The sequence below is a fragment of the Neofelis nebulosa genome, chromosome 5 (genome assembly GCF_028018385.1).
Source record: "Neofelis nebulosa isolate mNeoNeb1 chromosome 5, mNeoNeb1.pri, whole genome shotgun sequence".
NCBI lineage: Eukaryota > Metazoa > Chordata > Mammalia > Carnivora > Felidae > Neofelis > Neofelis nebulosa.
This window is the reverse complement of record NC_080786.1, coordinates 16,813,973-16,826,699: the sequence shown is the minus strand read 5'-3', so window position 1 is coordinate 16,826,699 and position 12,727 is coordinate 16,813,973. Positions and strand designations below refer to the sequence as shown.

Below are 12,727 nucleotides of genomic sequence, written 5' to 3'. Positions count from 1 at the left end.
CTAGTCTCCTTGGGAAGATTCCTAACCAGTGACCACCCCTCCAAAAACCAGGAGGAGTGGGAGGGGGATCCCAAGGGAAAGGTGCAAAACCGGGCAGGGGCTATTTATAGAGGAGTCTCCAAAACAGAATGAAGAAGCAAACCGGAGGAAGCGTCCTAGCTCTGAGGATATTCCCTCTCTTTCCATAGGTCCAAATCCAGGAACTGTGTCATTTGGGTTTTCGGGCTTCATAGACCTACGGTCTTGCCTGTGCGTGATCCACCAGAGGAGCCTCGGCCCCCTCCTCTGCAGAACTGGATTTGCACGGTGCCCGCCTCACAGGATTGCTGGGAAGGCTAGTGAAACAGCTGCTCCAGAGCACCCAGTGCAGGTTCTGGCGGAGAGAGGTGCGAAATGGGCATGTCTCCTCTGGATCCGGTGATGAACGCCGTGTGGAAATAAGCTGCCCTCCGCGGGGCTCGTGAGGTTGAGCTGTGGAGATCTAAGGAGCCCTTAATCGACTCAGAAAAGTGGCCACTAACCGAAACATTAAACAAAGCTCCAAAAGACTCCCCAGGAAACGAGCGCTTTAGAAAAGGAAGGGTATTGTAAGCGGTTCCGGCCATTTGCAGACTTGGCCTTCATTCTAGAAAACTGACCCTGGGATCAGCCCAAGTAGCAGGACCTGACACTCAGGAGATCAGCCTCCCCTCCACCAGGAGAGATGCATGGTGGGGGCAGGGGGGGAGATGGGGGCATCTCGAGGCCCGAGTTCTAATCTCCGCTCTGCCACCTCCCAGTTGTCTGACCTTGAACGAGCTCTTATCTTTTGTGAGCCTGTTTTCTGCCAGTAAACATTCCTGCCCTGTCTGTATCACGTACACCGTGCTTTCATTTTCGGACACACATTGACTGCATCCCTACTGTATTCGTCTCCTAGGGCCTCCATAACAAAGTACCACAAACTGGGTGGCTTAAGCCAACAGAAATTCATTGTCTCACAGCTCTAGAAGCTGGAAGTCCAATATTAAGATGTCAGAAGGGCCATGCTCTCTCTGGCAGCTCTAGGGAAGAATCCTTCCTTGCCTCTAACAGCTTCTGCTGTTGAGGGCAATCCTTGGCACTCCTCGGCTTGTAGAAGCATTACTCCAATCCTCTGTCTTCACGCGGTCGTCCCCTGCCTCTGCGTTTTCATACCGTCCTCCCTCCATGCACATCTATCTCTGTCCGCATTTCCCATCATCACTGGTCAGACTAGATTGAGTCTGACCCAGTGACCTCATTTTTAAGTTGATAACCTGCGTGGAGACCCCATTTCCAAATAAGGTCACATTCTGAAGTTACTGGTGTTAGGACCTCGACATATCTTTGCGGGGAGGGGGACACAATTCAACCCAAAACACCTGCTGAGTGCGGAATTGGAGCGCATGGACATTCACCCTTCCGTGCGTTCTGCTCTTCTGTGAAGCCTGGCTGAAAATCAAATGTTGGCACATGTTTTGTGAGCTTTTAGAAACCCCTGGCAGTACACATCACAAGTCTTTGGCTTTTAATGAAAAATGCCCTCTAGGCACCGTGCTACATTTCCCTGGATCTTACCGCACGGTGGGGAAAGGAAAAGACATTTCCAGTCAAGGGAACAGCATGAGCAGGGCCAGGCGTTTGGCAAAGAGAGGACTGGATACAGAGCCGAAGGAGATCGGTCAGGGCTAGCTGGCAGGGCCCTTTGTGAGCTGGAATAAGGTATGTGAGCATTGGCAACAGAGAGCCCAGTGGGGTTTCTAGACAGGAGAAGCAAGCCAAGAGGGTGAGCCCTGGCTGTTCCGTGCCTGGCCGGAACGCTTTGGCAGGTAAGCAGGGCAGAGCTTTGGTTCATTCTCAGATATGTGCCCAGAGTTCCGGAAGCCATGAGTGGCCTTTCAGAGTAGCTGAGACCACCCCAAAATCTAGCAACTCCTGGACGTCCTCTGGAACACTGATTCATACTCTGGTATATTCCAAAGGCTATACCCCAACACTCCACCACAGTCCCCCCCGAATCTCTAAGATCACCAGCCATGAAGGGGCTGCAGCCGTCCAGGGGCACCTCATGTGTTGGTCCCAGAATCTTAGGCAGGGAGGGTGCAGGAACACCCCTAAAACATTACCTTCAGGGATATCATGCTTGCTTCGAGGCAGACTTCCAAGAAACTCCTGGGGAGGTCCTGGGTTCGAGACCCTTGTTACTGCCCACGGCCCCGTTACTCAGAGCCCTGGCTAACCGGGGGCTGCTCCCTCCCCTGGTTGCTGGATGGCTGCCAAGCTGCCTCTCCCCACCTGTTGGAAGCGTCCGGGTCTAAGGAGAATGCCAAATGTGTGCTGAGGGCCTCTGTGCCTCCCTCCTCCCACTGACGGACACCCCCCAGCTGGTACATTCCTAAGGCCGTGTCGTCCTAGCGCCTAGATGCGTGTTTGCTGACCACAGAGAGATGCTGGCCTGGCACAGAATGCTGTCCTCATAACGATGCCACGGATCTTTCAGCCACCCGCTGGGAGCATCCGGCACCTCCAGCCAGGAGGGAGATGGCAAGTGCAGTAGCAGTCTCTAGAAGACAGCAAGGTCAGGCCAGGAGCAGAATACGAGGTGGCCCCGGAGCAAGGGGGTGGGCGATGTGGCGTGACGGCAGGCAGTGCCAACACTGCCTCGTGAGGCCCCTGTGCCCTCCGCCTGACGGCTGGGCGCCTTGCACAAGTGACTTGACTTCTCTGGGCCTCGGGCTCCACCCTGGCCACATGGGGCGAGAACAGCTCCCACCAGATGAGGGTGCGGGGAGGAGGAGAGGGAGCTGGTTGTGAAGCTCTGGGAACCGCGCCTGCCTCTGGGGGCTGTTGGGTGGGACATTGGGCCATGTGCCCTGGAGTGTGGAAGACAGGAGCGTCCTGCAAATACAGCTTGGGCCTCAGCCTGTCCCGTGGTCGACGGGCAGATTCAGGCCTAGGGAAAGGGGCGGGGGGGGGGGGGGGGGTGGGCACCCTAGCAGACGTGCCCAGCGTTCCCTGGGAGACTTACCTGTTTATTATCTGGAAGAGTTTGCATCTCCTCCTTGGCTAAAAAAGGAGCAACACGCAGCCTGTCTGAGACGCCTCAGTATCCGAGAGCTGCCACAAACAGGACTTTAAGTCACTGGTGATTCCGTCCCCGTTCATGGGTCTCGTTCTGCAAGCAGCGGCAATCGGGACAGGGATCCCTCTGCGTGACAAAAATGGCCGTATAATTGGATTTCATGGCGGGGTTGGGCTTTGCTGCTGCTAAAGACGGCCCTAGGGTGGCCCCTCCGTAGGGTCCCCGCCGCACAGCATTCTGGGAAGGCAGGCTGGGGCTCCCACCTGGAGACGGGCTTCCCCCCACTGAGGAGGAGTGGGGGAGGGAGAGGGGGGACATGGGGGTCGGGGGGCGAGAGTTGGAGGAAGGCCTGCCTTCCCCCCTTGGTCTTGGCCGAGCTTCTCCTTAGCTGTTAGCAAGGGCCTCCCCCACCACCCCAGCTTCTCACTCTCCTTCTCCCCCCCCCGCCCACCCCCCGTTTCGGAAGTGCCGCGGAAAAGCCACACTTCCCCCCGTGCTCCCCGTAACCGCCTTCCTTCCCGACTCAAACAAGCAGGGCTCTCCATTTGCTGCAGCTGGCAGATAATATATAAGCCATTTTAAACCTCATGCCTATGAATCGAGCAACCAGTATAATAAAACACCAGGTTATTTTGTGTTTTATTAACTGCCTCTTCCCTTCAGTTTGCATAATAGTGAGTTAGATTTACATGCCATTAAGACGGCGGTGCATTATTTTTAATAGAAGGTACGACAGGCTTCTCTCCCTCAGCCCAGAGTGTGGGGAAGTAAGCTCATATGATGCTGATGAAGGCTGCATTCACACTCGCTGGGTCGGGGCAATGGCTTTTTTTCCAGATGGATACTCTGTTGTCAAATGATCGCCCGCCGCAAGCTCGCCTCTCTGTCCCTCTCTTCCGTGTCATCTTCCTACAAACGGGATAAACTGCCTATTAAATTTAATTACAGCCCGAATGGCCACACGTCTTGCTCTTGTGTTCCCCTGAGTGTACTGTGCTCCACCAAGGTCCTTGAGGAAGGAATGAAATCAATCTGGAGGATGCGCGCCCACTTTCTGCCGGGGGGTGTTGCTGAAGGTAACGTTGGCGGCCACCTTTTGGAGGCCTTCTGTGGCCCCCCGCCACCCCCAGCATTAAAAATGAAAGCTCGCTTTGTTGACGCTCTGGGCTGATTTTCACAGAGGTGAGGAACCCAAGATTGGGGTGCATGGCACCCTTCTCTGAACTGTTGACATCTGTCCGAGGCCTGAACGCCAGGCCCAGGGGGCCTCCCTGTCCATCGGGGTGGTTCAGTTCTGCGTCCGGAGGCAGCAGCGGCCTCGTGACCAGGCCTAGACCCCCGCCCGGAGAGCCCCATCCTCAGAATTCTGATCTTCCCGAGACCTGAAACTAGCAAGGATTTGGGGGAACTTCGTTCCTCGCTGGTTCATTTAACGCGTACTTACTGAGCCTCTGTCTGCCGTGTACCGGGCAGTGCTGTAGACACTGAGGACAAAGCAGCGTGAAATGGGACAGGGAGACCCCGCGTACGTAAGTGAAGGCCAGTGTGTCGGGAGACAAGCACAGTAAACTTCGAGCAGGGTGGGGTGCACGGAGTGCCAGGTGGGGGGTTCCGTAGTTTTCAGTGGAGGAGGCCGGAGTGGGGCTCAAGAGAGAGTGATATACTTGATCAAATACTTGGAGGAAGGAGGGAGTGCATCATGTGGGTAGCTGAGGGAACAGCAGTCCGGGGGGATGGAACACCCAGTGCAAAGACCCAGAGGCAGGCATATGCCCACCTGTTCAGGGCAAGCAAGAGACCCGTGAGGCTGGGTGGAGTGAGCTGAAGAATAGTGGGAGGACTGGAGGTCGGAGAGCAGGACCCGGATCTGGGGAGGCCTTGCAGGCCAGTGACATGACTTTGGCTCTTGGGATGAAACGAGAAAGCAGTGGAGATTCGGAGTAGTACATTGACTTGCTTTAACTTTTGTTTTCAAGGGATCTCTTTCATTCCTTTGATCAGAATAGACTATAAGGCAGCCAGAGTGGAATGAGGGAAGCCAGGGAGGAGGCTGTTGCAGTGATCCAGGCAGGAGATTCTGCTCTGGAGATTAGAGAAGGAAAAGTAGAAGAAAACAAGCCAACCAACCACTTTCTTGGGTTTGTGTTAGTGCGGTCCTAAGCAGAAGCTGAGACCTTCAGTAACTTCCGGCAAATCCTTAGTGGCGTTCTGTTTCCTGTGTGTCCTCCGAGCATCCTCCTTACTGGCTAAACGAGGAAAGCCAGGTTGAGGCTCGTAACGGGCCATGGAGTGGGAACCAGTATGGGGACTTGGCTGGCCATGCTACCTCTGCTCCGGAGGACAGAGGAGAAGACGGTCATTGCCGTTGTCTGAACCCTCCGGCAGTGCCGTTGGCAGTTGGCACTGCTGAGGAAAGGGGTCCAACGCTGACCAAACACCCTGGGACACACCAGGCACCGCCCGCGCCTCTGGGACCCTGCGCGTCTCCCTGCAGCCTTGGAGGGACAGCCGTGTCCCTCCTTACCCCCGGGAAGACTGAGGCATCGCTTCTGGAGGGCTCGCCTGTCGGGGATCAGGTAGACCTGGGAGCCACTTCCGGCCCCTCGTGGACAAGTTAGCTCTCCTCTCTGAAAGGGCTTTCCCTGTCTCAGGATGACGTGGAGAACAACCAGCCCCTCCTTGGCCGGTGACCGTGGGGTTGGGCGAGGTTCGGAGCCCGGGGCCTGCCTGGATGGCTCCTGCCGCGTGGCACATCCCCAGAGCACCGGGTGCTTTCCCTGCCCCACTGTCAGCTCACCAGGGGAGGGAGCGCGTCGGGTGTGCTCAGCAGTTACACCCCGGCCCCTGGCAGCCTGAAGGTGGATCAGGAAGCATTGGTGGAACAGAGGGTGGGAGCAAGAGAGGAAGGCGAATGCATGAGTGAAGGAAGGAGTATTCGAATAGATGGAGGAATCCGGCCAGTAGGCGCCCGGAGTCGGACTGAAATCTAACCTTCCCGTAGGGGGAAGAGAGGGGCTTCCCCCTGATTTCTTCTGCGGCTCCCCCAGGAACCTGGGCCTCGGGGTCTAGAATGAAAGCTGCTGGGGGGATGAGAGGCCAGTCCCTCCCAGAAGGAGCAGCTGTGCCCTCCTGGGGCTCCCCTCAGGGAGCTGTGTCCTAGCACCGAGCGTGTCCCGAGAGCCCAGCCTGGCGGTGGGACCCGGGGTGCCCGGGGAAGCGTGCATGTGACCGTCACAGCACTGACGTCCGCTAGAGAGTCTGTGCTCTGCTGTTGTCAGTGTAGCATTTTGTTTTAATTCACACCGTCCCTTTCTTACCTCTTTATTACGAAAACCTGCAGACGCAATGCGGAAGTTGGAGAGAATCGAGTAACGAACGCTGTGATCACTCCCCAGCCTATCTTACTTCAACTTCCAGCCCTCATCACGCTGTCTCCCCATTCTATGTCATCCGGAAGTCAGTTACAAATATGTTCTTTGGCCTGTGAATATGTTAATGTTCTCGGGGGGGGGGGGGGGAGAACTGCCACCAACAAAAGCGTAGCAGCAATGTTTTCGTTACATGAAAGTAGCATCTCATAGCGAGATGTCACGTTCCCATTCTTGCGATGGGTGTCCGTGTTTTTAGCTTATTTGAATCAGAATTCAGCTAAGGTCTATACGTTACAATTGATAAGCCTCCTAACTTCTTTTTTTTTTTTTTTTTTTTTTTTTTTTTTTTTTTTAGTCCCCTCCTGTGCCTCTGTCCCTACCTAGCCCCTGGACCCCAGTGGTCTTCTGTCTCCCACTGTGGTGCTGCTGTTCTCAGAATGTCCTGCAAGTGGACTCATTCTGCCTGCAGGTTTTTGTGTCTGCCTTCTTCACCTGGCCTGATGCTTCCGAGGCTCATCTGTGCTTACGGGCTGTGCGGGTGCTCCCTTTGTTGTTCCCGCAGGCCAGAGCGGGTGTGCCGTGATTTGCCCATTTGCCGGTCCACCGGCGCCCCGGTCGTGTTGGTTCTAGTCTGCAGCTTTCTCTTTCCGTTTCTTTTTATCCCCTCGCAATGTATTTGTCGAAGAAACCAATTCGTTGCTTTGACAGAGTCTCTAGCATTCTGGGTGGTGACAGTCGCATCCCACATAGCGGAACTTAGCACATTCCTCTGCCTCCTGGATTTCCTGCAGTTCCGTGGAGAGGTCCACTCGGATGCTGGCGTGACTGTTTCATAGATGGCGGGTGTGTGATTCCACGATGGATTGCCTCTTTGGTCAATGCCTCGAGCCTGTAATTCATCAGGGTTCTGAAACGGTGAATCTTTACTCCATCATTCCTTCACTTCTTAGCTCATTCCTAATTCACTTCACTTATTTTTTCATTTCTGTATCTGTCGTTTGATGATCCGTTGGTGCAGGGATACGGTATTGAGCATTTGAAAAAGAATCCTCGCCAAACGCAGCCACCCCAACAGGAAGCTCCCTGGTCAAGACTGAAACATCAGTGCATTAATCGGAAATATGCTGCGTTCCTTGCCTTCTGTTGAGCTTTCCAGAAACTCCCCTGACAGCGTTTTTTCCTTCCCTCTTAGAACTCCAGTGCTGACCATCGAGTCCGACTGGACCTGGGCCTCTGGGACAAATTCAGTGAATTGGCCACCAAGTGCATTATTAAGATTGTGGAGTTTGCTAAACGTCTGCCCGGCTTCACCGGCTTGACCATTGCAGACCAAATCACCCTGCTGAAGGCCGCCTGCCTGGACATTCTGGTATGTGCCCTTCTGAACTCTTAGGCAGGGGTTGGGTGGGGGGAGGAGGGGACAGCGATGCTTTGAAGACCTGCAGAGGCTTTGGTTCTCCAGCCTCTCCTCCTGCCACTCCCGTTGCACACTGAGCCCCGTCCTTCCTGCCTGAATCTCAGTTCCACTGCTGAAAGCTCCCCCCGCCCCCCGGAGTTGGGCAGAACCTCCTACCTTCTCGACCCTGGTGTGGGAGCCCCCACTGCACCATCTTGGGGAAGGACCCAGCCTGGCTCGGTCACAGGCTTGCTTGCTCCCCCAAAGCCCCTTCTGTGGGCCAGTCCTATAGATCTTGCAAAGGCCGTCACGCTTCTCGAAGCCAGAGCCACAGGAGGTGGCACATAGCACCCTAGTTCTACCCTCTGATCTTAAACCACCTGCCAGTGGCCTTGGGAAAATCCCTTCCTTCCATAGGCCTCAGTGTTCCCATCTGTGCAAAGGGAATGGATTCCTGGTGCCTCTCTCCCTCTGCCGTTCTCACACCGTAGCTTCTAGGGCCCGAGAGAGGGTAATGACGACTGTCATACCTTGTCCCTTGTGGGTCTACTGGCTGGATACCTACCCTCTCTCTTCCTGATAGGGGCATCGAGGATGATATGATTCATTCTGGCTGGGTTGGTTTTCTTGGGCAGGGAAGCAGCTCTCATTGGAGGGGACGGGGGTCTGTCCCGCCTGCGGGGGGTAGTATAGGCTGATGGACCTCTGGAGGAAGTGGGAGGGGAAGCTGGCCTGCGGGGATGCTTCAGAAAATAGAGAAAGTAAAATTAGCTTTTGAAGTGCTTTAAAAGCATAGATTTTTCTTTTTATTACATCTTTCATAGCTTTGGGTATAAACAGTTCTGCAAAGCAAATATAGTTACTCACTGTAATTAAACACACAGTCCTGCTCAGGAGGAGAGAAGACCTCCGTGTGAGGCAGTCATGCAGGAAGCACGAATGTTTATGTGTCTTTCCACTTACTGGTTGGATCTTAGGAGGAGTGGTAATGGTTACTCGATAAGCTACAAGTTCCAGGGATCCTGAGAGTATATGTGGTATCTTTTCATCTTATAGCGTCAGAGGGTCTGGGACGAACATAGGGACGTTCAGGAAAAAATGAAACATCAGAGCAGCGTTCACCTGTCACCTACCCACACCCCACAGAGTCTGCAAACCTCAGCTCCTTGGAGCCTCACACACCTCAGTGAGCCTGGCTGGGGATGGCGATTCATCCCATTTTACAGATAAGGAGCTGGAGACTAGGTGAGTCACCAGGGTCAGGTGATTGCTGGAACCACACCCAAGACCCACATCTTTGGACTCCAAAGCCATGAGAGGATTAGAAGCATAGACAGGGAGTGGTGTTAGGCGGGACCTGGGCAGAGAACCAGCCAGACCACCAGGGAATAGTAGAAGCCACTTGAGCAAATCAATAACGAGGTTAGTAAGGAGCTGCTGGAATAGTTAACAACAAAGCCTGGGCTTTCTTATCCTTTCCTCACGAGTGCTTAAAGTGTGGCTCTCAGGAGAACGTCACCTAAGCCTCAGGACATCCCCACGATATTAGTGGAGACTGGAGTCACCAGCGCATGGGGAGAGGTGCCCCAGGGGCCTCGAGTCGCCGAGGGACCTGTGAGGTCGCATGCAGCAGGTCGGTGTCTGCACCAGGGCATGTGGTGCAATTCTGACTCCCTGCATCACACGGCCACCCATCAGGGCCCAGAGCCTTCCTGATGCTTGGGCTCTGACTTCGGTTCTTTGCTTGTTTCTCAGTCCTCCTCTTGTCTGGCTGCCAGGTGGTGACGGTCTGTGGTTCCTTCAACTCTAGCCCTTTGGGAAAGAAGGAATGAGAAGGATACTTTGAGATCCACCAGTGGAGCATTTGTTTCTACAACACCCTATGCCTAATGGTTCACGGTGCTTAGATCCCTCCTTAAAATCCCTAGCCAACCTCCGGTGGCCATCTTCCCACATCCCACCTTTACAATGAAAACTAAGCACTCCTCTGGTTTGCCTGTAGATCCAAGAATCGGCCCTTAGCCCCTTGGTGGAAACAGGTAGAACAGGAACCTGTTCCTTTTTTTTAAGTTTATTTATTTTGAGAGACAGAGAGAGCGAGCAAGCACAAGCGTGAGTGGGGGAGGGGCAGAGAGGGAGAGGGAGAGAGAGAGAGAGAGAGAGAGAGAGAGAGAGAGAGAATCCCAAGCAGGCTCCACACTGTCAACGGAGCCTGATGTGGGGCTCGAACCCACGAACTGTGAGATCATGACCTGAGCCGAAATCAAGAGTTGGATGTTCAACCAACTGAGCCACCCAGGCTCCCCCAGGAACTAATTTCGATGACCTTCGTCAAGTTATTTAACCTCTCCCAGCCTCCATTTACCTAGCAGTACAAATCAATAAGGTGATAACTAAAAGTAATTCTTTACATGGGCTTAAGTACAGACATGACTATAAACGTAGAACGTGTAGTAGATCCTCGGTTGGTGGCGTTGAAATCGGGGACAAAGCTGTCATAAGCACATGGGGGCAATTTCAGCCCCTGTGGCCACGAGTCAGGAAACTGTCAACCACTCCTTCCTGGCTCCACAGGCTTGAGGGGGGTTGGGGTTGGCACAGAGCAGCCACAGGAGGAGAAAACTCTACCCGGGGAAGGGGCAGAGACCTCCAGTCATATGAGATGAAGCAGAAGGGGTACTTATTTGGCCCCGGACAAGAGCTCATTTCCAAGAATTTGTAGCAAAGGCAATTAATCACGAGAGCCTGAACAATGCACAACTTCAAAGAGCATCTTTCGGATGAGAATCTTCTCAACTAGCTGAGCCATTTAGAAGAATCTTCTTATCTAAGCCATTGATGTCTGGAGAGAGTGAGACAGAAAGACCAGGAAGACACACGGACAGAGACAGGCTGAAGCTGTTGTCAGCCCCTAGAAAGGAAAGTCACGGTTGTCCCCACGCAGTCACGGCCACCAGCGCATCGTGTCGTGTTTGGTCTGAGACGGGCCTGTGTGTCTGAGCGCGGGGCCGCCTGCCGGGGCCGGCGCTGTGCTGGGAAATCACAGGCCACGCGGGACGTGGTTTGCTTTACAGTCACGAGGTGGGAGCCCCTCAGGAAGGAGGTCCAAGGACAAAGAGTGCCCGAAGCCTGTCCGGCCTGCGCCCCCTGCCACACTGCCCTCTAGAGGGATTTCCTGTCCCAGCGTCTGCCTGCTGGGGGGGACCCTTTGCTGTGGGGACCACAGCCAGGCTTCCCTCAGGGTTGGAGCCCTGCTCTGAGTCTCCCAATTTCCCACAGGGGTCAAGAAGCCGAAAGGTCTCTCCTAAGATGGGCCAAACTTCGAAACCCTTGTGGATAGAAGTTTACCTTCCTTTTCTCACCCCAGAGTTGTGGCATTCTAAGTTTGTGTTCAGGACAAGAAAGGGAGGCCCCGGAGGAGTCCCCTCGCCCGAGTTCTTGCTCACGTTTTCCTTCTTGCTCACTCTCCTTTATCTTTCCTGTCCTGTTTCTTCTCCTCCTCCCTCTAAACTGCCTCTTCTCTGCAGGTAATTGGGGTCAAGTCTCTGTCAACCTAAAAATCGTAAGAAACAACCTTGGAGGCCATCTGGCCTTCAGGTTGCTCGCCCCTGCTCCTCCCTGCTGACCTCCTTCCCTCTCTCCCTTTTACAGATACTCACTGAGGCCCTGCTGTGTGCCAGGCAGTGTTCTAGGCTCGATGCCACAGCAGTGAACAGGACAGACAAAAATCCCTCCCCTCATGGAGCTGACCTTCTGTTGGGAGTAGACGGACAGTAAATGAATAGGCAGGGTCTTACGGGGCCACAGAGAAAAACAGGAGCAGGATCGAGGCCAGGAACGTGTCTGCGGTGGACCGGGCTTGATTTCTATGGTGTGGTTAGGGAAGAAGATGACCCTTAACGAAGGGATAGAAAGAGCTGGGACAGTAAAAGACACCAGTCAGAGACATGTGCAAGTGAGGGGTCCCGGGAGTGTAGTTGAAAGGCCGTGGGGCGGGGAGGCCCTGGCAAGCTGAGGAGCGGTGAGGAGGTGAATGTGCCGGGAGGTGAGCGACAGGGCCGGGTCTGAGAGGAAGCGAGCACAAGATGGCCGGTACATTTTCATCCTCGCTGTTAGGAGTCACCGCCAGCTTTGGCCGAGGTGTGCCACCGTCCAGCTCTTGTTTCCACCCTTCACTGGTCTCTTCGTGCAGCGCGAGGGAAGAAGTCACACACACAGTTGTCGGGCACTTCCTGTGTGATGGACCTGGGGGATTTGATGGCGGGGAGGAGAGGCGAGCCCTTGCCCTTCCAGAGTTCGTGGTCTGGCCCCGCCACCCTCCCTGGGGAGCTCCCGCCTTTACTACAGACTCGTCTCCCAGGCGCCAACATGGCCCCACAGCCACCCAGCTCCCCCTTGGCCTGCCCCAGCTGCTGACGGTAGTAGTTACAAGTGTGGGCTCTGAAGCCAGTCTGCCCGGGTTCCGAATCTGGGGCTGCTGCTTATCTGCTGTGTGACCTTGGGAAAACCACTCCCCCTCTCTGAGCCTTGGTTTCCTCATACTGAAAACAAAGGCGATAGAATCGAAGCTGCCTTTTAGGGACTGGAGAGAATGAAACGAGGGGCTTGGACAGTGTCTGGAACACCGTAGGCTTCAGTCACCTCACACTGTATTGAGCCTCACTACACCCTCCGGGGGATTTTTGGTCTCATCTCCAGTTTGCAGGTGAGGCAGCCATAGCTCAAGTGGAAGCCGGAGGCCCGCAGGGCCCCGGCAGGCGTTCCTTCTCTCTAGATACTGCCCTGCCACTTTCTTCTTGGCCAGCCCCTCCGCTCAGCCGAGATGCCCCCTCCTCAGAAAAGGTTTTCCTGACCAGCCACCCAGTTCCTACCCGCTCC

General features: G+C 54.7%; 1 protein-coding gene across 8 annotated transcripts in view; it reads left to right on the top strand.

The window, feature by feature from the left end:
• RARB (retinoic acid receptor beta) overlaps nucleotides 1–12,727 on the top strand; it is a 681,957-nt gene that overhangs the window by 657,619 nt on the left and 11,611 nt on the right. For all 8 annotated transcript variants that reach the window (XR_009261697.1, XM_058729723.1, XM_058729722.1 and 5 more), the window contains one exon: nucleotides 7,646–7,822. Coding sequence is in view for 7 of the 8 variants with exons in the window: in XM_058729723.1 (XP_058585706.1) it covers nucleotides 7,646–7,822 (177 nt within the window). In the remaining variant the exon portion in view is untranslated. The remainder of the gene's footprint in view (nucleotides 1–7,645; nucleotides 7,823–12,727) is intronic.